General features: G+C 46.6%; 2 protein-coding genes across 21 annotated transcripts; both read right to left on the bottom strand.

Moving 5' to 3' along the window:
* Positions 1-773: 773 nt before the first annotated feature.
* On the bottom strand, positions 774-25,975 carry LOC1269892 (protein draper). 20 transcript variants are annotated; one of them, XM_061663733.1, is made up of 14 exons: positions 25,769-25,962; positions 24,306-24,660; positions 9,271-10,151; positions 8,454-8,749; positions 8,124-8,370; positions 7,573-8,043; positions 7,294-7,439; positions 6,583-7,005; positions 5,674-6,384; positions 3,576-3,959; positions 3,372-3,485; positions 3,090-3,125; positions 2,659-2,976; positions 774-2,081 (listed from the first exon to the last, which is right to left on the bottom strand). In XM_061663733.1, exons 3-14 carry the CDS (start codon positions 9,444-9,446, stop codon positions 2,074-2,076), a joined length of 3,330 nt encoding a protein of 1,109 aa, XP_061519717.1. In that variant the 5' UTR covers positions 9,447-10,151; positions 24,306-24,660; positions 25,769-25,962; the 3' UTR covers positions 774-2,073. The 20 variants fall into 20 exon arrangements, with proteins under 20 accessions (XP_061519717.1, XP_061519708.1, XP_061519714.1 ...); XM_061663724.1 differs by having other exon boundaries at positions 774-2,976; positions 25,836-25,975; XM_061663730.1 differs by having other exon boundaries at positions 774-2,976; positions 9,271-10,147; positions 25,836-25,975.
* On the bottom strand, positions 20,414-21,397 carry LOC1269893 (solute carrier family 25 member 35). Its single transcript, XM_308547.5, has 2 exons — positions 20,683-21,397; positions 20,414-20,613 (listed from the first exon to the last, which is right to left on the bottom strand). The coding sequence occupies exons 1-2, from the start codon at positions 21,395-21,397 to the stop codon at positions 20,414-20,416; spliced, it is 915 nt and encodes a 304-aa protein (XP_308547.5).

The raw sequence follows: 25,975 nt of genomic DNA, 5'->3' as shown, positions 1-25,975 counted from the left end.
TGATATTCAAATTAAAGCGGAAAAGCGGTGAGAAATGGGAATTTAGCGGTGAGAATTAGAAGTTTAGTGAGAGGAATGAAGCGTGTGAGCGTATTCTTTCCTCACTTCTGTGTATTCCCTTCTCAATCCAATCTGCACAAACACTTTCAGCAGCAACACGATAGACTAGAACGGAAATTCTATGTTTTGGAAGCAGTTTTTTTTTTAATTTACGATACTGCACCTGGGAAGAGGAGAACGATCATGTAAATATTTCAACCAACACACACACACTCACCCCACTGGTCATGCAAAACAATCCGTCTCTCAATTATAAGGTAAAAACAAAATTCAGTAAGAAGCAGTTGAGTTGAGGTTAGTAGTGGAAATGAAGAAAAACAAACGCGTACTATATAACTATATAGATAGGAATAAATGAAAGAGGGAGTGGGGGGATGTGGGACAAGTTGCGTTAAACTGAATGGTGAATGTTACTACAAACAAAAATCAACAACCGAACGAAAGACGATGACAGTATGATGAGAGATGTACTTCTACTATTACTATTAATACTATTACTTCTACTACTATCGATTACTACTACACAACTATTTGCTGGTTCGGTACAATCGAAATAAAAACGAAGAAAAAAAAACACAACAACACAAAAGGTTTGCCATAAAAAGTAATGCAAAACGACGTCTGTGCATTTTATTGAAAAGAAGCGGTGTGATACTAATGAAAGAAAATGAAAGTATTGGAAAGTAGGAGAGTAATAAACTCACGGTTGCTTGTTTTGAAGTAAATAGTGTGTAATTCATCTAATTTCGTTTATTTCATCATTATAATAATGTTCAATCCAATTTCAGTTCAATACTTCTTCAGGATTGCTGTTTTTTTTTCTTTTTTGCTACACGTGCCTCACATGTTAAAGATAATCTTACAACTCTCTATTAAACTTCCTATCATATTTTAACACGATTTTCGAACGATGAAGGAATCATCGGGGAGGGCAAAAGGAACGCTTCCCTCCATTTTGGATCTCTCTTCTTCTGCCAGGTTCCCTCAAACACTCCTCCACTTATTATTTTACTCGATTAGACTCTATTCTGTTCTTTACTTTCCAAAAATAGTTTTATCTTTGCACTTTTTTATATTTTTCTTTTAGAAAACACACGAATTTAACGAATCTTTTTTTGTTTTTGTAACGAATTGCTTACGCTTATTTGTATTGCTTATTGATAACGTGGGAGAGGAGAAATTTTGCCCCTACTTTTCACTTGCTTTTTTCCCCGAATTGGCTTGCAAATGCACTTTATTAACTATGAATCGTCTTTGACTTTCAATTGCTCCTGCTCCCCCCAGTAGTGGGGTGGCGTGTCCCCACAGGAAACTACAATCACCCTCTATACTGTAATCTTCACGTACAAACGCCTTGAAATCCGTGTTCCTTCTTTAAACAGAATCGGTACGATCCTGTGCTGCGGGGGTAACGAAAAACTTATAAAATCGCTTCTAAAATGTATACAACTTGGCTTCATCGTCGTACAATAGTAGTGTGTGTAAAAGAAGTAAGGAAAATAATGCGTGTACCCTCCTCCGCACACGATCGTTGTGGGAATAATTGGGAAAAATAGAAAACAAGCCAAATAAGCTGAAAATCAGTTCTGGGGAGTCGTTGTCTGCCACACGAGGCATTTTCTATTGGCGACACACACCAAACAACATCAGGCGTGATGAGATTCAATAATGCTGCTTAAAAAATAGTATACAACCTTACTGTATTGTGACTCATACTTTCTTCCTTCCTCTCTCGCTCTCTTTCTCTCTTCCTTTTACAATATTTTGGCACGCGCACGGTTTTGATGTGTAATATGCCTATGTGTTCCGTTTTATCGTTGTTAGTAGACGCTTCTGCTCCACGTGTTTTCACTTTTATCACGATCATTATACTATCACGCAGACACACACACACGCATACATACAAACACACACACATATACAGTCACATACATACACATATATGTGGAAGAGGAAGTAATAGGCAGAGGCAAATAGAGGGGCGCGCTGCTGCTTGCATGCGTAACCTAAAAATTAAACACCTAAAAAAAGAAAAGAAAAGAAAAAAACGGAACGGAAGCGAACGGCGGAATGAAAAACTAAAACAAACACTCACACACACACAACTCCTAATCACGCTTGGGGGATGATTGCCTTACATGTGTACAAATGAGAGGGACGGGGGGGGGGGGGGATGATGAAAGAAGACGGGTGATGATCGTAATGATCATCGAGATGCAAACGCAAAGGAACACTCAAAAGGGGGAAAGGATCCGGGGACGCGGGTACTATATCACACACAAATGCAAATTGCCACGAAACACGAAAATCCCAACCAATTGCTGTGGACTTTTCGATGAGAAAACGAAAAAGGATTGCCCGCGTGGGCACGGATTTACTCCTTGATGTTGAGCTGATGGTCGGGGATCTTTAGCCCGCCAAACTCGGACCCGGAGGACGATGCGGACGAACCGTGCTCGGCGCTGGTGGCGGCTGCAACACCGGCCGACATCGGCACGTACAGATCGTCCCCGCCCGGTACGAGCCGCTGACGCTGCTGGGAGGGTGATGATGGTGGCGTTGGGGATGAGGAGTTCGAGGACGAGGAAAGATCGTTACCGAGGCTGGCGCTGTCGGTGTTGCTACACTTCGCCTCCGCCGGTACGGACGGGATGGCGGGCAGGAGATTGTTCACCCGGCTGGCGGTGGGCGGTGCGGACAGGTTGTTGATGGGACCGGCGGAAGCAGTGTCACGCAGCACGTTGATCGCTTTCGGTGACCCGTTGCCGTACGCGTTGGACGATGCGATCGATCCGGTAAGGGTGCCACCACCGTTTGCTGTGACATTTCCATTCGAGGCGCCATCGTTCATGCGGAAGTAGTGCGCTTTGTGGGAGCTTCCCGGGCGAGAGTAGTCCAGGTGGTCGTACTCGGTGTCTGGAATAGGGAAATGGGAAAGATGATTAGCTAAGGAATTGAACGCAATGTGTATAAAATCGTAAGTACATAAATTAAATGGCTTTTAAGCACTGTTATACGACAAAACTTACAAATGTAGGCGTAATTCGGATCCCGCGATAAAGCGGCTGCGTCCGTTAGAATTAATATATTAATTAAATATCACTTTTAGTAACTATTTAAGAGCATTGGTTATTGCACAAGAGTTAGAAAGTTATTCAAAAACTGAATATAATGATTCAAACAAATGGTGTATAACAGAAAATGCTTCGTGGTGTGTTGCAGATTGCATACTGTTAGGCGCAACACGGATAATCGCAAACGACAAGTGAATTCACCATTTCTTATACGATTTTCTTCGCACGCTCTCTTACCGATAGAATCCTTCAGTCGAATCTCATCGTACACGTGATCCTTAAAGTTTGGATTGGTCATGTCCGCTTCAAAGTTTTTCAAACTTTCCGGCCGATAGTGCGAGAAGGAAAGCGCTACAAAGGGGAGGAAGAAACAAACACACACGACGTCAGCAAAAGCGTCCGCAACTGTGTTGATGATCACCATCATTCCCTGTTACTTACATTTGTCCACATCGTACTCATTGTCCGGGTAGCTGTACTTGTCCTGATTTTGCTTACGCCGCCCCGACATGACATCGCGCAAATTGTTCGGCAGCACATTGCGCAACAGGCCGGTGCGTGCATCGAGCGGCGGTACGATCGTTCCGTTGGAGGAAAGTGTGCCGCTGGCGATGCTGCCACCGTTTGGAGCACCACCACCGCCGGTTCGTGCGTAGACGGGATTGTCGAAATGGCTCGGCTGCTCCTGGGTCATGTAGTTGACGACGTGATTGACTTCCGCCTTTAGGCTGGCGACACGGCGCCGGTAGTACAGCAGCATTGCGGTAAGCATCGCGCCAAACATCAGCAACAGCACCACCATCCATACGGTGGAGCTGGAGGAACCTGGGAATAGGAGAGGGGGCGAAGGAGAGAACATGAAAAGTGTGTCACGATTAGTAAGGTGCTGTGAAAAGGAACATTGCTTTAAAGGGGGACATATTGTGCAGTACACTCTGAGACGCATATGTGCAGACAGGTGCGTTCGGTTGCGCAAACTGCAGCATATTTTTCGATGTGTGTGTGTATAAAACAGCATTGGGTATTAAGCACGGGTAATAGTGCAACACACAAACGCACAAGCACATTCATATTACCCAATAGTCGCTCTGGTGGTTGAATTTGTGATTGGGCCACCACAGAAGATGATGAATTCGTTACTGGTTTATCGTTGTTTTGCTTTCTTTCGTCACCTTCGTTATCAAGTCCGTAAAACTCTTTCAACCATTCATTTAAATACTCTTCTTTCGTTTCATCATGGTCGCTTAAGTTCATTTTTACGGTTGTAGGACCACCATCTTTGCTGTCTTCTTGAGTATTATTCGAGACATTGCGATTAGAGCTAGTTGCATCTTCCTTTGAGACTTCCTTTACAGTGGAATTTGTTGGTTCGATACTCTCTGTTGTATGGTTCACAGCAATAGTAATTAGATCTTGTACATTAGAAGGTATTGTGCTCATCAGAGAAGGAACAGTTGTCGGATTAGTCGCAAGTAAATCAGATTGAGTTGTTGTAGCATCCTCTCGACTATTATTCGAGACATTACGATTAGAATTCACTCCCGGAGAAGTCTCTTTTGAAGTTGAATTTGTTGGTTGAAGGCTTTCTGTTACCTCTGGAACTGCCTCAGTAATTAAGCTTTGTTCATCCGAAGTAACAGTATCCATCCAGGATGTGGTTGTAATGGGAAATTCATGTCCATCCACCTCATCTACCATTCTAAAGCGATCGTCAGTAGTTTCTTCTGCTGTGTTTTGAGCTCTAGTTGCATCTGTAGAATGATCTACACTCTCATCTTCATGGATTACAGTGGTTTCTTCGATCGTTTTCGGTGTTGGCTCTTTCATCCTTATCAACCTTATCACCATCTTCTGTCCCGTACGCAGCAAAAACGTCCTGTTACCTTCACAATCACATTCCAAATCGTTTCTCTCCTGCAGATCCACATAAGACACGTACACTGTCAACCCCTCCTCCAATGCTACACGATAGCTAGTGCTGTTGATGAATGTTTCCATAACATTAGCCGAGCTACTGGCGACCAAATCCTCCCCGAGCGTAACGTACGAATTCATCTGCACAAGTGTGAGGTCAAGAAAGCCGTCGTCCCGATACTGTAACGTCATCTGCTGCCCTGGCCGAAGCGAATGTGTTCGATTGTAGCGCGTGAGAAAGCTATTGCCGTAGAGTGAGAACTCAACCGTGACGTTATACGCTGCGGATGCTTTAGGACGACTGCTCGCAATGTGTTCACCTGCGAGCACGTGGTGTTCCCGTTCGTGGTGATGCGTGTCGGAATCGTTTAGCAGCTCGATGCGAAGATTGTACAGCGCTGGAGAGTGGTGTTCGATCGCTTGTTTTGGCTTATTTTCTGTTATGTTGGTGACGTCATCGTTTGACGTGTGATTTGCTTCATTTACTAAACGTGTCGCTAGGAAATGAGTAGCAGTTAGTACAAACAACCCTTTCCATCCACCTTTTTTAGTTCAAATCATACCAAATTGCACTATAAAAATGATAACTTAATTGTTAAAGCTACCTACAATCATTTTTGCTTACCTTCATCGACCCGATCCTGCGTCAGCATGTTCGTCATACGCTCGTCACAGTTCTTGCCCGTCCAGCCCACGCTGCACACGCATCCCTTTGCCGCGTGGCACAAAAAGTTGCCGGCCGGACACTCGCACGCCTCCATGCAATGGTTTCCGTAGAACCCTTCCGGACAAACCTCATCACACCGGTGTCCCATCCACCCGGCGTCACAAATACAGGTGCCATCGTTCTTCCGACACTTTGCATTATTCTTACAGTTGCACACCTGGCTACAGTTCGTGCCGTAGTACATGCCCTCGCACACCGTCTCGCACAGCGGTCCCTTCCAGCCGGGCGTACACTGGCACTCCCCTGTGATGTGCGAACATTCGGCACCGTTGCGACACTCTGGGCACTTTTTCTGACAATCCTGCCCGTAGTAGCCGGACGAGCACGGATGCTCGCACGTCGGTCCAACGTACCCGGGCGGGCAGCTGTACTGGCCGGTGATGGGATTGCAGGTGCGATTGCTTTCCGCCGAGCCCGAGCACCGTTCCATGCAGCCGTGGCCGAAGAACCCTTTCGGGCAGGGCTCGTTGCAGCTTGGGCCGGTCCAGCCACGCGAACAGATGCACTCACCGGTCGTGGGATCGCAGGACGAGTTGTTATGGCAGGTGCAGATCTCACTGCAGCTTTCACCGTAGTATCCGAGCGGACAGCGACTCTCACAGCGAACGCCTAAAAACAAAACAAAAAAAAAAACCAAATCAATAAAAGGCAGAAGAAAGCTTTTTTTGTCTTTATGCCGAAACATAAATTGGCCCCATTGGAAACTCGAGAATCGAATTTCAACACTATCTAGTGTAGGGCGCAATCCTACACTTTTTGGCTCTTCGAACCGGATTCAAACCAGAGACCACTCCAGTGACAACTCACCACCCCAGTCTGCCTTGCAGATACACCGGCCGGTGGTGGCATTGCAGGCCAGCGAGTTCTCCAGATGGCAATCGCACAGCTGCTCACAGTTCTGCCCGAACCGGCCGGGTGAACACTTCTTGTCGCACAGCTCGCCCGTCCATCCGGCCGGGCACGTGCACTGACCGTTGATCGGATTGCAAACGCCCCCGTTCTGGCAGTGGCACTTCTCGGTACAGTCCCGCCCATAGTGCTGCGCATCGCACGGCCTATCGCACTTGATGCCCTGCCAGCCCGGTGCACAGGCACACTTGCCCGATTCACCGTCGCAGGCCGCCCCGTTCATGCACTGGCACCGCTCGCTACAGTTCTGGCCGTACGTGTTGTTCGAGCAGGGCTCCTCGCAGCTTTCGCCCTTGAAGCCGGCAATGCAAAGGCAGGTGCCTGTGGTTAAAGAGCGAGGAGTTTCGGGAATCGTACACGGGATAAGGCAAAAATGAAACATATTAAAACGAAAAAAGAGAAATTAGGACAAAAATTAAATAGTAAACATAAATAGTAATTGAGATGGTAAAGAAGGAAGGTGAAAATGGTGAAAATAGACCAACAAAATGATGTGAGTAGGGTGCAAAAGAAGGACACAAACAGAAACCGTTTTACACAGGTGAAATCTAAGTATTACATGAACAGACAACAGAAAGAAAGCAAGTAAAATAATCAATTTAAACGAACCGTCAATATGCGAACAGGGAGATGAGTTTTTGCAGTTGCACATCAGCTGACAGTCCTGTCCGTAGCGCAGGAAGCGGCAAGGCCGATCGCAGGCACTGTTACTCCAGCCCGGTTCGCAAAGACACTTGCCCGTCCATGGATGACACCTGCACACACACGCACGCACGGTTCAACAAACGAAGGAGGAGTCCAACAAAAAATAAGAAATAAAAATGGAAACGTTTAAAACATTACGCCGCAATCAAACGCAAGCGGTGGGGAAAAACAAACGGTGCGTACATTTTCGTGTTGTCCCATTTGCAGTCACACACGCCGGTACAGTTCGCCCCGTACCGACCCTGGGGACAGATCCGCTGGCCACAATCCGCACCCTTCCACCCGTCCGGGCAGGTGCAGCGCCCATCGGCCGTATCACAGATGCCCTCGTTCTGGCACCGGCACGTCTCGGTACAGTTGATGCCGTACTGATTGTTCGGGCAGGAGTCGAGACACTTGGCGCCCATAAACCCGGGCGCACAGATGCACTGGCCCGTCACCCGGTCGCAATCGGCGCCGTTGAAGCATTCGCACCGCTTCGCGCACTGCAGCCCGTACCAGCCGGGCTGACAGCGGTTGGCGCACACCATGCCGGTGAAACCGGCCGGACAAACACACTCACCCGTCACTGGATCGCACGTTCCGCCGTTCTGGCAGCGGCACTTCGACTGACACTGGGCCCCGTGCGTACCGGCCGGGCAAGGTTCGGTGCAGCTAAAAAGAACAAAAAAAAGCAAGACAGGACAGGTTAATGCGATGAAAACAACGAGACAATCAAACAAGGCAACACTTACAGCGGTCCGGTGTATCCTGCCGCACAGAAGCACTCCCCGGACACGTGGTCGCACTTGCCACCGTTCTTGCACTGGCAGATCTCGGCACAATCCTGCCCGAACCGATCGCTCGGGCACGTTTCCTCGCAGTACCGGCCCTTGAAGCCACGGCTACACTCACAGCTACCGTCGGCCGCATTGCATACTGCCCCGTTCGCACACTTGCACGGTTGCTTGCAGTCCGAGCCCCAAACGTTCGGTGGACAACCTACAAAAAAGAGCAAAGCGAAACGAACCCCATGTTTTAGCGATCGCACAAATTCCAACAGGGCACTTCGCAAAGGCACATACTTATGTTACACGTTTTGCCAGCATATCCTTTGTTGCACCGGCACACGTCCGGGTTGATGCACGTGCCGTACACGCAGCCCGCCTTACACTCCGGTATGCAGTGCAGCTGCTCCTCGTCCAGCTGGTAGCCGACGCAGCACTTCTTCACGATGCGCTGGTTGATGACGGTGCGCGTTTCGTTCACCGTCCGGATCTTGATGCGGTACGCCGAACAGCGGGGCGGTATGCCGAGACACCATTTCTGGTACCGCTCCTGGTACGCTTCCTCGCGCGGTGTCGTTATCGTGACGGTTATGCTGTGGAAAAAGAAAGGCGAGACGGGGAAACGTTGCAATTAGTTCAGTGCGTTTTATCAAGCGAGTGACTCATGTGGTGTAAGTGTGTTGGATCTCTCTGTTCTTGTACGATTTAATTAGCTCTTTGTGCAATTTATTTGACTAATTCACTCATTAAATGTTTCTACTTCAATTTTGTTGGATGGATATCTATTTTCAACACTTTTGCTTCGTGTTAGAAATTACTAAAGCTTACTCCGTTATTTAATCAATCGTTTGACCTACTAATACCACCCTACACACCATCTTGGACCCTGCAACCCTCTTCCACTATTCAGCGAAAGCCGGTACTACTTTGCCACCAGTGAGAAAACCCGATTTCACCTTCATTCATTCAGTAATTTGCACTCAACAGACTCTTGCCGTTCGGTAATTTCATCCCACCACCACCTCAACACACTAATCGCCAGCCAGCAACCTTTGGCGTAATTAATTCCTCGAAGGTAAATCACATTTACAAGCGCACAAAACAACACACTTACTTTTCCACTTCCTTGCACACGTTCGGACCCTCCAGGTGATCATCCTTGATGAGTTCGGTGTGGGCTAACACTCGGACATCGTGGCAAATGGCTAACAGCATGGCCAGCAGCAGCAGGCCGCTCACAGCCGTGGTTGGGTGCATTTGCATGCACAGTTTCTTTCGTGCTCGTGCCATTGTGTGTATTTGGTTGTAATTCTGTTCTGAAAAGGCACACACACAGTGTGGACACAAAGTCCGGGTTATACTCCGCTACAACTGCAGCTTTAGATCTCTCTCTTTCTACTATCCGTTCACTTGTTTGCTTTTCGTCACCCTCGAGCAATGCACTTGTGCACAGCGATCAGGTTTGCTTGCTTCACTGTACACTGTTGTTTAGAGAGGGAGCGGACAAACTTCATTCATAACTAGCAACCCCGTATGGCGGCGGTCCGGTTTGGCATCGTTCGCAGTGCAGTGGCTCGTGAGAACACTCGAGCATTAGAAATACTCCACTGCGATCGCAACTGTCTGTAATGCTGCCGCTTTACACACTGCACCAACACCAACAACTTGGAGATTAGTGCGATCACACAAATAATTCCAGCCACTTGTTCACGCTTCCACTAACTATGACGATGGCGACGAATGTATGCAAACGTCTCACTCTATTGCCCCTTCGTCCTGGCGAGATGCTCTTTGTTCTCTTTTGAAGATCGCTCCTATGCTGTATATCTCGTCACACCGACGCGTGTTCGATTGTGTAAGATCTTCAACTCATTCCAACGATTGCGCGCGGGATGTTCTTAAGAACGATACAGGCTGAGAGCAGCAGCAGCAGCCACACTCCAGAATTGGCACACTTTGCGTTCTTCCCGTTACATCAATTACTGCTGCACCTGGCTGGAAGGAAAGTGAAGAAACAAAAGAGAGAAGCACAATAGAGTTAGTTAGGTTGGTGCGGTGTTTACACTATATACTAAGGGCGAACGGAACGGAATCCGCCGCCTAACGGAATGCCTGCCGCGAGAATGACAAATAGAGTTGTGTGTGTGTGGAGAAGAGGAAGCTTCTAATTAGCATAACTGCGATGAGAGGGTGTAGGAAGTAAATGTAAAGGTTGGTGTTTTGTTTCTGTGAATCATAAACTCGTACGTGTAGGAAGTTGGACCATTGAATAACCTCATAGAGTTCTTTTAGATACATCAAGATATTTATCATAATTTTAACAGAAATACAGCCAACACCATTCCAGCTAGACATCGCCAAGAAGATCACTTAAAGAATAAAGCATCTCACGCACTCACGACGCACGCGATGGAATTAGCATTGATTCTGAGGTTTCTTTGTGCCTAGCCAGCATATCATCTTGGAGAGGCTTTATTGTCGCACATGCGAGATAATTCAAGGCGAAGACGACAATAAATCATTGCCTATCGTACGATCCGAGGTAAAGGGAGCTACACAATTCCTTTGTTCTTGCACTGATAGAGCACTTCTGTATCACAGTAGAACTGCAAAGTAAGCATCGATCGATTGATTCTCCAGTTCCAGGAATATCTACAGGAAGAACTAATTTCTTATCTTGCTCCACTTCGCCCCCGTTTGCTAAATGCCTTTCGATTGACTAACGATTGCAACGACGATCGTGAAAGCGACACGACGACCAACCCTATCCTATCGCTCAGTGGAAAATAACGCCAAGTGCAATTAATCCCCCATACCGTCGATCGCGTCCGTCGATCGATCGATTACAGCAGCAAGCGTTCACAGTGGCACACCACACAACAACACAACAATAACACGTTCCATTGCGCGAGAGTTGCGCATGCGAAATTGGATCCCGAAGGCATACACAGTAGAGTATGTGTTGTGACAACTTGAGACCCAACCGCCACTTGTACGCTCTCTATCCTTCGTGGACACTTTATCGGCAGCAATTGCGTGTGTGTACCCCCTTCTGTTCTGCTACTTGTGTTTGCGCTTTACTTTTGCAGCTGATGGGTTGGGATATTCAAGCCGATGAATCACGGCAGCGATATGAACTCGGGAGGGTAAATTGTTTTCCTTATTGCACTGCACGCTTGCGGTACGAACGATCACCAATCAACGCCTTTAGCCAACTGTTCCTTGTTGGGCTCGTTCTCCTTGTCGCTTGCTACGCGGGTTTCCAAATGAAGTACATTGCATCGATATCTCGAAGGCATCAACGGTCACAAATCGTGACGAAGAGAGTGAGAGAGAGAGAGAGCTAGAGAGATAGATATGTAATGTACGATAAGTTGCAGTTCTGACTGTGAAGAGCTTATTGTATGGAAGATTATGTGAACCTAAAATAAGCGTCCCATTCCACAAACAGAACAAATGATAATGGTGCACACACACAGGGTGTCTCTCCCTCCGTCAATGACTCAAGAATTGCCCAGTCTTCAAATCAGTCTGCCGATGGCATTGGCCAGCACTCTTGGGGCACTGTTTATGGCTTTGTTCTGAGGGAGGAGTGGTGTTGCAATCGGTGACACTTATGCTGGTTCCGGTTGCATTCAGGCTTGTTGAGAACACAAGCGGAGTGCGAGATGCGAGTCATCACACAAACGCTCTCCGCAGAGAAAGTGGTTCAGACACCACGAAGAAGAAGCCATAAGGGCAACGATTGCCAGCTGGGTGCATTGATAACAAGTGTTGCTTTGGGATAGAGACCGGCACCGGAGGCCAACTACACTTGGGTAAACCCTCTTTTATCGTACATTGCCAGAGCTCTCTAATTCATGGAACTCTGAACTTCTTCAGAGCCGCTGGAACGATCTTTCACAAACGCCAACGCGTTTCGAAACGAACTTCTTGTCTTTTCCGCCACACCAAACCCCCCTTCAAAAGTTTTTTGGTTGGGCCTCCCCTCACTCAGCCACACTTTGGCGCACTCAGTGTGACCTCATTGTAAGCCATATTTTGTTGTTGTTATACTGTTTATACTACTTTTCGATGGCCATCATTAAATCCACACACTTTGCCGCTGTTTTTCGTAAACCGTGAATGCAATGAGGGTGTTTTTTTCGGCCATGTCAGCTCATTTTCGGGTCCGTCTGCCCGCGCTCTTCTGTTCAGATTGAAAATTAGCGACTATTAGTCGAGCTCCTCGTGCGTTCCAGCCATCAGTTCCGCCTTTCAGTGCCGAAGTTCACCAGCAATATGCCCTGAGTTCACCTTAATGCCAGAAAATTCCAACTGAAAGGAAGCAAAAAAAACATGGACCCGATTATGTTACCAGCAATTTGTGCTGTTGCCAACCTTTGTAAAACGATCGAAAGGTTACGTCGGTACGGGCCTCAGGTCCAGCAGCAAGACTGAATTGATTAATTATTTAGCACCGATCTGGTTGACGTGTCGTCTCAACCTATATATTGCGACATGTTACACTCTTTTCCATAACAACGACAAAAAATGCGCGCAACGCTCCACTAGCGGCTCGAAGAAACTGTAAATTGACGCTGAACGATCGGTGTCGTATAACTTTGCGCGAAGCGTTCGCTTTCCTTCCTCGTTTTGTTTGTTTCAACTGTTGGCTTTGAAGCGGCGAGAGCGACGACATACACACTCAAAATATAGGCAAACATTTGCGTCGTTCAACAAAACAAAAAGAGTGAATATTCCTCAAGTGTTGAGTTCTTGTGGAATAAACAAAACGTAAAACAAAATTGCTACTCCACACAACTAACAAGAATCGGCTGTTGGTCTAAGTGTTGCGGATATTTCGCCATGAGCGCGCGTCATTCTCAAATTAACACTTTAACGCTTTATTGTAGCCAATGTCGCTTTGGTGGTGGTAATGATGGTTCCATTGTTTCGGTGGCCATACCGCACTCACACAAACTCACTCTCTCAATCACCTCTGACCAAATTCAATGACATGTGCTTTCCGTTTGAGAGGGGATGTGCCAAACTATAATTTGGCAAAACAAGTGAAGTCACTTTCCTCCCGATGACGTCCCATCACTACTAACAGCCAGCCAACAGGCCATACATAATTCCGTATGCCACTGCCTCATCCGCTGGAAGCGTACCAAAATCGGTTTTGATTATGCTCACTCCCCACCCGGACTCAAGCAACAAATTGGTTGATTTGAAGTTGTTTATGACGCATCCAAGTGTACTAAAATCTGATCGGGCTCTCTTTCCGATTCGCGCGCGCGTTATGCATGACTCATAAATGTGGTTAAGTTAACGGCGAAGAAGAAGGGAGGTGAAACCACCAGGCCCAGCTACTACTACTGGTCGGCGCAGAGACACAAGTCTTTGCACTTAGCACCCTACGACGACGCACCTTCAAAAACAACACGACCCGCGCTAGTCCGGTTACATCTGTCACGGTTTTCATGTCGCTCATCTTTTTTTGGCACCAGACATGGCACCAGCTTGTTCTCAGAAGCGAGCATTTTCGCTCATTCATCTGTCTTCTGACCGCGTGCAACAGGGTGAGAGACAATTGGCGCCCTAAAGGTTAGAGACGTAGACTCATTCATCAGCATCCGGCTTAAGGCAACCAGGCTCGCTGCCCCCTCGGTAGCGTAAGCGTAACACACACACATCTGACCAGTTGAGGCGAATCAGATAGGAGCCAAAAAAATGGTCCATGTAGTACACCAAACGGTGTCGGGAGCAGCGCCAACACCAGTCGGTGGTTTGAACGTTTTTCTCAGTTACGAGGATTTTTTCCTGAATCATACATGTGCGCCCAAGCACGCGCTGCGTCTCACCGAAACATCTGTTTAGTGTTCTAGAGTCGCGACGAGCACGTGGGATGTAAAATCTGTGGGAGTAATATTTATTTCATCCCAAGATTGCCGGATGCAACTGGCGGTTTGGAGCAGCTCGTACAATGGACAACTTGTCTAGGGCATCAAACAACCCTCCACAATGTAGATGAACCCAACAATCATCCACAGTGGCACAGTCAGAATGACGAGGGATACGAGCAGTAGGCATCGTAGCAACCGGCTAGTAACGCTGGAAACGGTTCGGAAAACTGTCGACCAGCTAATTTTCTCCTGTGTGATTCTTCTCACTGGACCACAACCTTGGCTAGGGCGCCAATCTTCACAACGGTTGGATCGAGAGGCATTCAAACTTGCAACTTCTTCTCTTTTTGGCTCTTCTGACTTTTGCAATGAATCTTTGGAGTAAGATATTAATGCTTTCCTCTGATAAAAATAGTAACTTGTGGATCCGTAAGCTGGGAATACAGTTTCAGTTGCGGCAATCTGTTTTCGACGCTACAAAAAGAGATCAGAAGAGATTGATCCTTCCAAGTAACGAAATAGGCAATCATTATCGACACACAAACCGTCCAATTCACAAGCGACATAAAGCGGCTCAGGTAGTACTTCACACAAAAGTGCACCTGCTCCTTCAGTGCAGCCGTAAAGCCAGTCCTGCAGTTGCAAACTTCCAGCACCATTGGAATTCTAATTGCACGACATTCGGGACAACGAGCCGGAAGCTTCGGTAGTGCAATGGCAAGGTTCAACCGTTCTGCCGAACAGCCGCCGTTCACTGCAAAGGAAGGTAAGAATACATTGCTTTTTAACAGCACAACGAAAGCCGAGAGCGGAGATGATGCTCCATGCGAGAGTTAAGCAAGCATCAACTCGGTCGGATGGTCGGGTGTTTGAGGATGTATTATTCAATCTATTTTCATAGCAACTGGGGCTATTTATATGTGGCCTACACACGCACACACACGCACGAAATTTATTCCCTAACGCAATACGGTCGTACTTTAATCTAATCCACAAAGCGGGAAATGCATACCGTCTGTAGGATTATACATTTTCACACCGTAAAGGCACACGCACACAGTGAGAGATCAACACTTCAGACTGGACTGAGGAAGCAGGGCACTTGAGTAGACAGCTGGACAGATAGATTCATCATAGCCTACTAAAGAGTGCGATTCGTTCGCGTGCTCAGCTGGAGTTCGAGCATTTTCAAATCGACCGTTTTTTATCGAATACATTTTCTTGCCTTCCGTATTGATTGCACTGCACAGTTCTGATTAAAACCGCATAATGTAATTGATTACCCCTGTATTAACACATCACTCTACCAGAAACCGGAAAGCCCCTATAAAACTGATTGTACCATTCTAATGACTTTATTCGTTTTGTGCTTGTTCCTGGGCGCCAATCGAACAAACGATGCCGGTCGTGACTGGTAGAGAAAAAAAAACTATATTTATTTATGTTTCACACACATACAGAACTACACTGGCAGCCGACAGTAATGATCTTCCGCTGTGAGATTGAAGCCACATTGAGATGCCGCTTCAATCGTCAGTACCAGCATAAACATTAGCAACCGTTTTTCACTCTCTTTCTCTCTCTCTCTCTCTCTCTCTCTCTTTCCCGTTGACTTTTTTGGACAGATTAGAACTGATGGAACACGCCGCGTAGTTCGCTAATACAATTTATTATTAGGTCACTGGCTTTCAGCGCCAATTTCGCAAACGGCTGATTGGGTCGGCAAACCGTTGAAGATGTTACTTCCTTTCGCCCAAAAGTTAAATGAACTCCAGTTATTCGGAGTCGTATTTGTCCCCTCTGTGTAGAGCCTTAAACACGTCAACGGGAGCGCAGAAAGAGTGTCATATCAGCTCTGTTTGGTTATAATCAGCCAGGCTAAACAACAAAACTGCAACGACCGAGTGTTCTGTGAAATGGGAAATAAACAACTGAAAAACGGGACTGAATGAATCAGGCGCACCACTTGCTGCCTGGGCATGAGTCAGTGCATTCTGATAGCACACCGAAACTAAAAAGAAAATAAACAAAATAGACCACACAAACAAACGGATTTCACTAAACAACACGCGACCTTTGACAGCATATTATCATGCATTATTCAACTTCAATCTTTCGTGTAAACATTACCGGTGTGTTTGGTGTGCGGTTCTGTAATAATCCCTTTCACTGCCGAACTACATACGCTTACTTCTGACTCATAAATTGTCCTCCCATGGATGCTCACCATGTGTTAACCCCACGTGTCATGTCATTGGAAGTTCGTTCAATGTCGGATACCAAATGTGTGATGGAAAGTTCAAGGTAATTACCGATCGATAACACACCAATCGACTAATGGTCATGCAAAAGGCAATCAAATGCGCCCATAGGTACATTTTATTTGCTCCAGTTGTTCATTTACACCCACTGGACGACAGGTGGCATGCATATAAGGCATACTGTCTATCTAGAAATCTATTCGTGTGCATGTACCAATTGTCACACGATCGTGCTGGTGTGCTATTAATTTTCTATAAAACATTCTTCCCTTTATCTCTCTTTCCCATCTGCCTCATCCTTACTGCATGAATGCACACTTTATATGACAATATGCATGTGCGCACGTTGATACGCAACCGTCGAGATTCGTGTGTGAAGCATGTCGCTACCGTGCATCGTACCATCGCAACGGAACGGAAATGCAACGACATCAATTGTTTATCAACGTTGGCGTTGCTTTCTACATGGAGCGAGAGAACGAGAGAGAGAGAGAGAGGTATAGAACATGAGAGATAGAAATAGATGACATCCATACGGTGCATTCCCATTACATTCGCAAACAACAGATTACACGTTACGATAATGTGGCATTATTCATCTGCTACAGCTAAGCCTCTGACGCTTATCATTGTTTTTTTTTTGCATCCCTTCATGAAGTAGTTATTATAGAGCATGCCTAAACCCAGAATTATTCCTATCCAATTGTTACTAATATTTCAGACACTCATTTTCCATATACTCAATACTTTGCCTTTTCCAACTTGTGAATGGCGTGAACACTTCTTCTTCTTCTTCTTCTTTTGCGTGAACATCAACCGTTGTCGGTCAAGGCCTGCCTGTACCCACTAGTGAAGTGAGCTTTCAGTGACGTTACCATAGCAGGATAGTCAATCCTACGTATGGGGGCATGGTCTGTTCGGGGTATGAACCCATGACGGGCATGTTGTTAAGTCGTACGAGTTGACAACTCTACCAGACCGGCGTGAACACTTGGGATAGAAATAATACCAAAAAAGAGATTGAAGAACTAAAGTACGCAACAAAATGTTTGTAAGATCCTCCGGCTTGTAATGGGTTGGGGCGTTGAACAAGTCATTTGAATGACCCCGTACAATCAGAATTGTTACGCTTTTTTAGTACATCCTAATTTGAGGCAACGTATCCCAAAGATTGGCCACATTTGCCACTTCTTGTAGAATAACTCATTCACTCTACTTACGTCATTTACATTTACTACGTCATTTACTCCATCAGTTTGCCTACTTTCGCTTTTGCTTGATCTTGAACGTGTATTTAACACAAAAAACACATCTGTAATTAAGCAATCTACTATAGTATCACCCACAAAAAGCTCCATTAAATACGTTTTGACCAGAGTGTACTGCTCGCGCGTAACTCTCTCCTTACAAACCACTTTCGCTCCTCCTCACAACAACCTAACGGACATTTTTTAGCTCCCTTTTTTGCCTAATCTGACACACATATTGCAGACTACTGAAGCAAAAAGCGATATGATCACATCACAATACAGATGGACGTCGAGAGACGGTTTTTGTTACTACCAACAGATCGCTGATAGCGTTCAAGTGGATATGGATGATGCAAATACAATACTTTCCCAATACACAGAGAGAGAAAGAGAGAGCGAGCCCAATATTGACCCACATACTTAGGAGAGGATGTGCGAGGAAGAAGGCGACGGTTGGAAACACTTTCCTTCCCACCCCGTAGAAAGGGGTGGGACATACCGGGGAATGGCCTTGCAACGGAATTCCCGGTCGCCGCGGTCGGAAAAAAGGGCCGTGAGGGTGTTAGATAATTTGCCTCACGCAGGGTTTCCTAATGCGCATAAATCGCATCGCTTTCTACACGTTCATAGGCACACACACAGAGTTGAAGGCGGATCGTGACGGGTGAAACAACAAAACCCCGATCGACACACATGCAAACCTGTTGTGCGGTTAGAATGCGATGTACTACAACTATTTTCCCACATGCATCTGTAATTTCAATTGGGGATGTTCGTGTTTGCTGGCTCCCTTCTCTGTGCTGTTGTGGCAAAAGCATTGTGTTGCTGCATCAACGTCACGATATGGGCTTCGGTTCTAACATCGTTAAAGTTTCATAAGATATGGTCTAATCTATTCCAATTTCAAAACGTCAGCTTTTTTCTACTTAACGGCAAGCCCTTCCAAGAAATCGCTTAGTACAAGGTGATCTTTAACATGAAGCCCATCCACTTCGGGCTGCGTCGGTAGCACTACTCAGTAGCGCTCTCACTGCAGCAGAGTATTATGAAATAGAATACATACACTTTCTTGCTACCCCTTGTCTGTCCTGCGTCAAACCGGCCACACACCACTGTATCCACTGTGACAACTGCTATGCGGGTAGGGGCAGGCGAAAGGTAATTGCACCCCAGCGCCGACCCACCACCATTAAGCCGTTGTATGACCCCTGTGACTGTCTAAGCCCTAGGCACACAAACACACACAGTCGTAGCAAATAATCCGGGACACAGTAAGAAGGCGTCCCAGGCGCCCGATACGGAACGAAAACACCACGGGGAAAGCCCGGTTTCCGTTCTTCCTCTTTCGTGTCACCCGGAACAGAGGGTGCTAAATTGCACCCATATGCAACCACAGTAATACGGTAGAATGGGAAATGGAACGGCATATTTACCTACTGAAATCTTTAAAATGTACCCATGAACACGGGTATGGGAAATGTGGGTTAACTGGCTTTGAACATGGATCACTTCTACTGGTCGTAAATGGTTTTGCAGTGACACTTCTCCATCCGAAACGATCGATCATATTGTCACTTTATACCCCTGCTCAACCCACCTTTCCTGCGGTGGTAGGCGAAGAAGGATGGAAACTTTTCAATAAATTAGCGATATCAATTGATTTTGCTAGCTTGCAAAACAATGATGACCATGAGACACCGGCCACATGGCATGACACGATCGACCCGAGCAAACTGAACGATGATTTGCCAAATTGGGACACGACGCGACACTTGGGTGATGCGAATAACTTGGAGAAAGTATACACACGAGCTCGTCATAAATGTGAGAGAAAGTAAATGATGTTTACCACTCGAATTCCACTGTAACTTGTTTAGGATGATCGTGAGCATTGAAAAAAACACCTCTCCCCCAAATTGATCTTCTATCTTCGATTGCTTTAACCACACTAACCTAGTCACCTAAATCCGCCTGGAGCAATCAATCAAGACCTTGTGAAGAAGTCTTCATAGGTCGTGATTCAATGACAAATGCGTACCAAGGTTCTCAGTACCTATCCCACTTGTCGCATTGCCAACACAAAACTCCTTAGTGGGAAATAGGACGTGCAAGAAGCGTTTGGTGCACTTGATTGGTGTCCAACTTTTCAACGAATTTATCGATATGAGTCCAACTGTGTGGACGGGCCCTTCTTGGTTGCTCCAGATAGAAGTGACTCTTCCACCGAAGCGCGACCGTTGTAAACATGAAGTTTGCAATAATAACCAATAAGTCCTAACATCGGTGTAACACATGCCCCGATGTGTGTCGAACATACAAAGGGTATCGTTTGTTGTGGCTTAGAGAAGCGACCCGCCAACATCCAAACAACTTGATTCCACAGCCCAGGAGGTGATGTCATCATTTTGAAGCGCTCTCGGGGAAGAAGACTGTCTGTCTGTTCTGTTCTGTAAGGCACTCTTCTTTAATCTTGCGTTGTATTGTAGTGTAGATACATTGGAAGCTCTGTGCACGGGAGGTATAAGTCTGTTATCGTTTAACGATCTAATGGAACACGCTTTAACATGAATTCCTGTTTTGCACCGAAAGGAAGTTGCTATTTTATAGCAGGTGTGGAGCGTGTGCATTGCATGCAATTCGTATTTTGAGTGTAGCTGATATGGGTGCTACCTCCACGAAAGCCAAGCCTTCTACGAATGTCTTCTGCTGATAAGATAAGCCGTAAAGCAACACTTTGTGTTACACTTGCTGTGTTTGTGGGTGTGTGTGTCTTTCTTTTTACATCAATCTTTGTATGATCGGGAATGTATGTTGTATCGAGCATTTTGGAGACAGGTTCTTTTCACCGCTGTTCATCATCAGTGTTGCTTGCCGTAGCGGTCGTGCAAACCCTTGAAGAACTCCCAGAAGGTAAGATTAAGCATCGTGTGTGGAGCAACGCGCAGATACATCGGGACGAATCCTTTGTAGTAACCATGGATACCTTCCGATCGGTAGATCTTCAAGAAGCAATCGAAGATGTTGGTGTACAGGAGGCCCTTTCCGTTGGCAGATACCGCTGTATAGAAACAAATAGGGGAATTAAAGCCTTCTTCAGGATTTTATGACGTTTTCCCGAGAACACTACCTTGATTGGTCATGCGTGTCGTGACGACATCGCACGGTGACATTAGCACACTGGTCAGAAATCCCGCCACCGTACTACTCGCCAGCGCGGTCAGCACAATCGATTCCTGGAATATTTGATACCGCAGGAAGAACTCTTTGCACGCACTGAACGATGACATCTGGACGGAGGATCCAACGACCAGTCGGGCTAGGGTGGCCGTATACCCACGGAACAGTCCCCGAACTCCACTCTGCCGGTAGATATTCACAAACGCCGACAGTGTCCCACTGTGATGATGCTGAAACCGTGCCGTATAAGACCCCGAAGTGACGGCCTGGAGCTGTGTCTTCACTACGTAGAATGGGCAGGATGCGGTAGCACTTGCGAGACCCGCACATCCGCCCCAGAACACGGAAAGCAGTGGCGTTAGCGATGGATTGCTGGTGCTCTTCGTCCAGCCGAGATTCTCCGCCGTCTGGTACGTCCCCAGCCGGACACCGTTCATGGAAAACTGGTAGAGTAGGGCTGCCGGAAGCCCCTTCTGGAGACCGCGCAACCCATCCGTCCGTACTACCGTGAGGACGGACTGGCGGATGCCCTTGTACGCTCGCTCCTTGAGATTCTGTTTCGCTATCAGCTCACCCTCGAGCTGCTGGCGGGTTTTGAGCACGTCGAACGGGTTCGTAAACAGTACGGCACACATGGACGAAGCACCACCGAGCAGAAACTCCATTTCTTCGGGGTGTGGACGCGTGAATACGGTGGAAAGGGCCAGGAAACCCAGTGGCCGGTCCTCCTAGACAGGGCTGCCACACTACTGCCTAAAGAGTCGAGATACAAAGATGTTTCTAAACTGGTCTGAACTGTTACGGAAAGGCACCGGCAATGGCCAGCAGCCAATGGCCGGTTGCGATAAGCGCGGTGGATAAAGGCCTGCCTGGCAAGTTGCAGATCGCTCGCTTATCTTATCGTACGCGATAGTCCGATGTTTATTTTCGACTGGTGGAACTGTTACTTTATTTTCAACAAAATTAACGACACATGCAGCACATTATGTCACATCAAACGCAGAATTGTGCCATTCATTGTGGATAATCCAAACGCAAATGAACCCAGGCGGGACGTTAGTTATGGTTGTTGCAAGTACTTCCAAGTGCTGTTTTCATCCCGTAAATCAACCACTTTAAATGACCTCGCGTGCAAAAATAAGTTCCAGTCATCATCCCACGATCATTCCCCCACACATTCTCTCTCTCGAAAGATGCATACTTTCACGTACGGCGTCATCGACACGTCCTGCTATTCGACTGTTCCAGACAGAGCTATTGAAGATTGGTATTGGATCTCCCAGTCAAAGAAGACACAAAGCGGCCTAAAATTTCACAACACGAATTTATATTTTATTATCGTTATGGAATTTTAAAGAAATCGAAGAAATCAAATCTCCTATTATAAGAACCTTGAAAACGAACCTACAAAACCTAACCTGCCCTAAGCTCGCTCGGTTCAGGGGTTAATGTACGTGCATTGTTCATCGCATTGGCCCTTTCCTTTGCTTTCGATTCCAGCTAACAAAGGTCCTTTTTTTCTAATGCGTCATTCTTGATCTTCCCATGTTCCTTTTCGGACCTAGGAGGGAGCCAGCAAAGTCACCCAAACAATGAAAACCAGTTCAAACCGGTTGTTGGACCTGTGAGAGGAACCTGTCGCTTTCATGCTGCATTAATGATTTTGTTTGCTTTCCTTCCTTCCAATCGTGATACCAGCTTTGGTTGATAATTCTTGCTTCAGGAATTTTGTCGATAAGATCCCACACGACCCAAGGGCGAGGGCTTGAGACTTTGGTTGATAAAACTGTTATCATTGTTATTGGGGGAAGTTTGCTGCTAGAAGTTACGAAGGAAGGGCCTTTCAGAGTTTTCAGAAATTGAGGAAGACTGAACGGACTGAATAAACCAATTCAATTCCGGCTTAAAGAAGTTCATTAGCCCCCACGATTTTAGTTCCGAACCCTTTACCATTTCTGTTCATCCCAGTCTCAGACTGGGAAGTTCTACCTCCAGCATTTCCCTTCTCTTTGCACCTTGAATTAAATCCCGGAATACATTCAGCGCGTCACAGAGTAGCAGCAAAAGGAGAAAATCTCCTCTTCGTACGATACAAAGGGGCCTTTTCTAGTGCTCCATCATTTAAACTGGAAACCTCACACATCCTACGGCTTTTTGTCGCGTTGCATGCTTCGCTTACCGCAAACGACGTTTTGTGTCCCCATTTCTCTTTGCATCCCACAGTGCACAATATGCACCAGTGCCGTTGCTTGCATCTGTCTGGCCTCTAACTTTGATGCAGTGCACAGCCATAGTATGCCATGAAACGCCCTGAGGGAGAAGGCCCAGCCAAACAGTGCATGTCAAAACAGGCGCACCACCATGACTGTGTTTGTTGACAGACGAAAGTCACCACCAATATGTGAGCAGTGCGTCAGTCGTGTGAGTGTGGGGGGGGGGGGGGGGGGGAGGAGGAGGCGGGAATAGTTGCGATAAGAGAAAGTATGCGTTCTTATCACGTTCTCGGGGAGTGTTTTGTTTGCCACAACGCAGTGCCGTTGACGGAAGAGGACGACGTCAGGGACATTCTGACACTTTGGTGGAGGCCGGCTGGAGGAAGACGGCAATGTTCTAAACGAGGACTTTAGAATTTGTTGGACATGTTTTACAAACAGTTCTAACACTGTTTAGACAAATAGAAGGCAATGAACCAGAGAGTGTTGAAGGCATTTCTAAGGACGAATGACTTCCATTCGCATTCAGTTGGAGAAGGATTTGGTTGGACAAAGAATATCTAAACTCTTGAAATTACCATTTCAAACGGCATGAGCCGTACCACCGCTCTATTGCTGGATACAAATGCGTCCCAATTAATCTCAAGGTTGAATGGATCGTCACACACAGCAGCAGCAGCAGAACACACATGGACCGAGCGCATCGTCCATTCTCGTTGGTTGTTGTAAAAAGTTACAAATATAAACAACGGGTTGACGCTCTCTCTCTCTCTCTCTCTCTCTCTTTCTCGCTCTCGCTTTCATCATACTATAGCGCTATCGGATGCTGCGAGTAGTTCGATACGGCATCATCCCTCTTTGGGCAGTGGAAATGGTTGGCGTGAAACGGGACGACGCAAGAAGACGATGACACTGACATTGGAACATTGAGGGTGGCCGTCCGTCCCCGGGTCGATTGCATCATGCGCATGGGCTGCGCGGCAAACACAGGACACAGTGGAGGAGGACGATGCACTGTTTTCCCCGGTCGTTAAGGGCGAGAGTACATCGGGGTGAATATCTCTCACAGGGAGGATGCGAAGCGAAGGTGAGTTAGAGGGAGATGCCACACTTCGTTCTTCCCAAACACCGTCGTAATCGTAGTAACCGTGTGTATGTCCGCAAAGGCAAAAGTGCAAGAACATTTTGGTCTTTGAACTTTACCTTTTCCTTTCAACAGGAGAGAGAGATATGCCTCACTGAAGTGCTTTCGGGTTTAAAAGCTTCCTTTTATCAATGTTTCTATTCTTCTTCTCGAACAACTGCCTTTCACAACAGGTTGGGGATGCTTTTGGGGGTGACGAACAGAGAGTTTACTTACCTCGCGCAACGGTGTGCTGCCTTTGACCTGCTGGGACTGCTGTTGTTGGGATGTTGAAAGGGTTTCTTCAACCGAGGAAGACGACACCCTTAAACCATGCTCCAACGCCGCGCCAGGAAACACTGTAAAAACAACTCCTAAAACGTGCTGCCCAGCGGTCGAACGTCAAATATATTCACACACACATACACATCAGGCCTTTGGTAAGCCAGTGGAGCAGCTCCACGCATCACACATGTGCGCAAAACACTTTCCACCAACACATACACACACGAGGGTGTTGCTTTTTTCACTTCACTATTTACGAAATTGAACTACAGCTGCGTGTACAGCACAGCAACAAATATACACACACCTATATAAAGCAAGTAAAACGGGAAAGAAAACAAGGGTGAATGGGGAGGGCTGAGCAACAACATCACATTCTTTGCCTGTTTGTCTATGCCGCAGGTTTTTATTAGCTCACACAGCCACCATTATTACAAACACACACTCACACCACTACACTCCCGCACGACGCAGGTTAAATTGGTTGCGCTATCTCGCACACATCCACACGGGCGCACGCTCGCGCACCCCTTAGGCGGGTAACTAAGGCGACAACAGCGTGTGCAAGAAAGAGACACCACACGCTTGAATGGGGTGGAAATTTAAATCAGCAAAAACTCGGCACACACAGGGAAACAAACCGAAAGGATGTTGAAACATAATTTGATGGGCATTATTGTGCTTGAAAAAAAAGGAAGTGCCAACAATTGTTTTGTATTTAAGAGAATAACATGTTGAATATGATTATTTAAAAAAAACATAATTCGCCGTTGGCAGCTTCTATTTCACCATCTTCCAACTTGTTGCCCCCTGTCTGCACCTACAAACACAAAAAACCAGTTGAGCACGGAAGATTTCACACAAGGCAGCAGTAGCAGGCGATGCAGAATTTTGCAATTGCAGCAGTGTGTACTTGCAGCCGACGTACGGGCAGGGAGACTTGCACACGCATCCAGCACACGCCATTAAACGCTGCCGAATAATTTGTAGGTCATGTCGTGCGTTTTCTAAATATACAGCAGGAAATGAAAGTTATGCCGTGCCCGATTTGCTCGCTCGTTGAAAAAAAAAACACACCGGCAATATATAAAAGCACACCTCAGCACGGTGATTGGTGGTCAAATAATAAAAGGACACACGGCGGTAAAGCCCACGATTTCTAACGACGCCCGTGCGTGTGCGTGTGTGGATTCTAATGAAAAATTAACACTTTCCAGCAAAACCACCCCGTCGGCGGTTAATCCCACAAAACCGCAATAGAATGGTGGTTTTGGCACACGAATTTTCGGCGCGATTCACGGCACGATAATTGCCTTTCAGCGTAGCGTAAACAAAGCGATGCGGTAGATGTTTCGAGGTTATTGCCACGGATGCTGCGGGGAGCGCTTGTGCGGAGACGATTTTGCTCAACTAACCAACAATTGAACGAGCGCCTAATCAGCGTAACTTTAAATACTAAACACAGTTTTAGGAATAAAACACACTTTAAACACAATATCTTCTCCTCTACACATTCAACGCGACGCACTAGTACGACGACGGAGATGAGATTGACACACAACCGCGCGCGTCGAGTGTTAGTTTCCGTTTGACGTTGCTTTTTTCCTTGTTTTCGATTCATC

Source organism: Anopheles gambiae, chromosome 2, assembly GCF_943734735.2.
Source record: "Anopheles gambiae chromosome 2, idAnoGambNW_F1_1, whole genome shotgun sequence".
NCBI classification, from domain to species: domain Eukaryota; kingdom Metazoa; phylum Arthropoda; class Insecta; order Diptera; family Culicidae; genus Anopheles; species Anopheles gambiae.
Note: the sequence above shows the minus strand (reverse complement) of the source record. Positions and strands in the feature narration are given on the sequence as shown.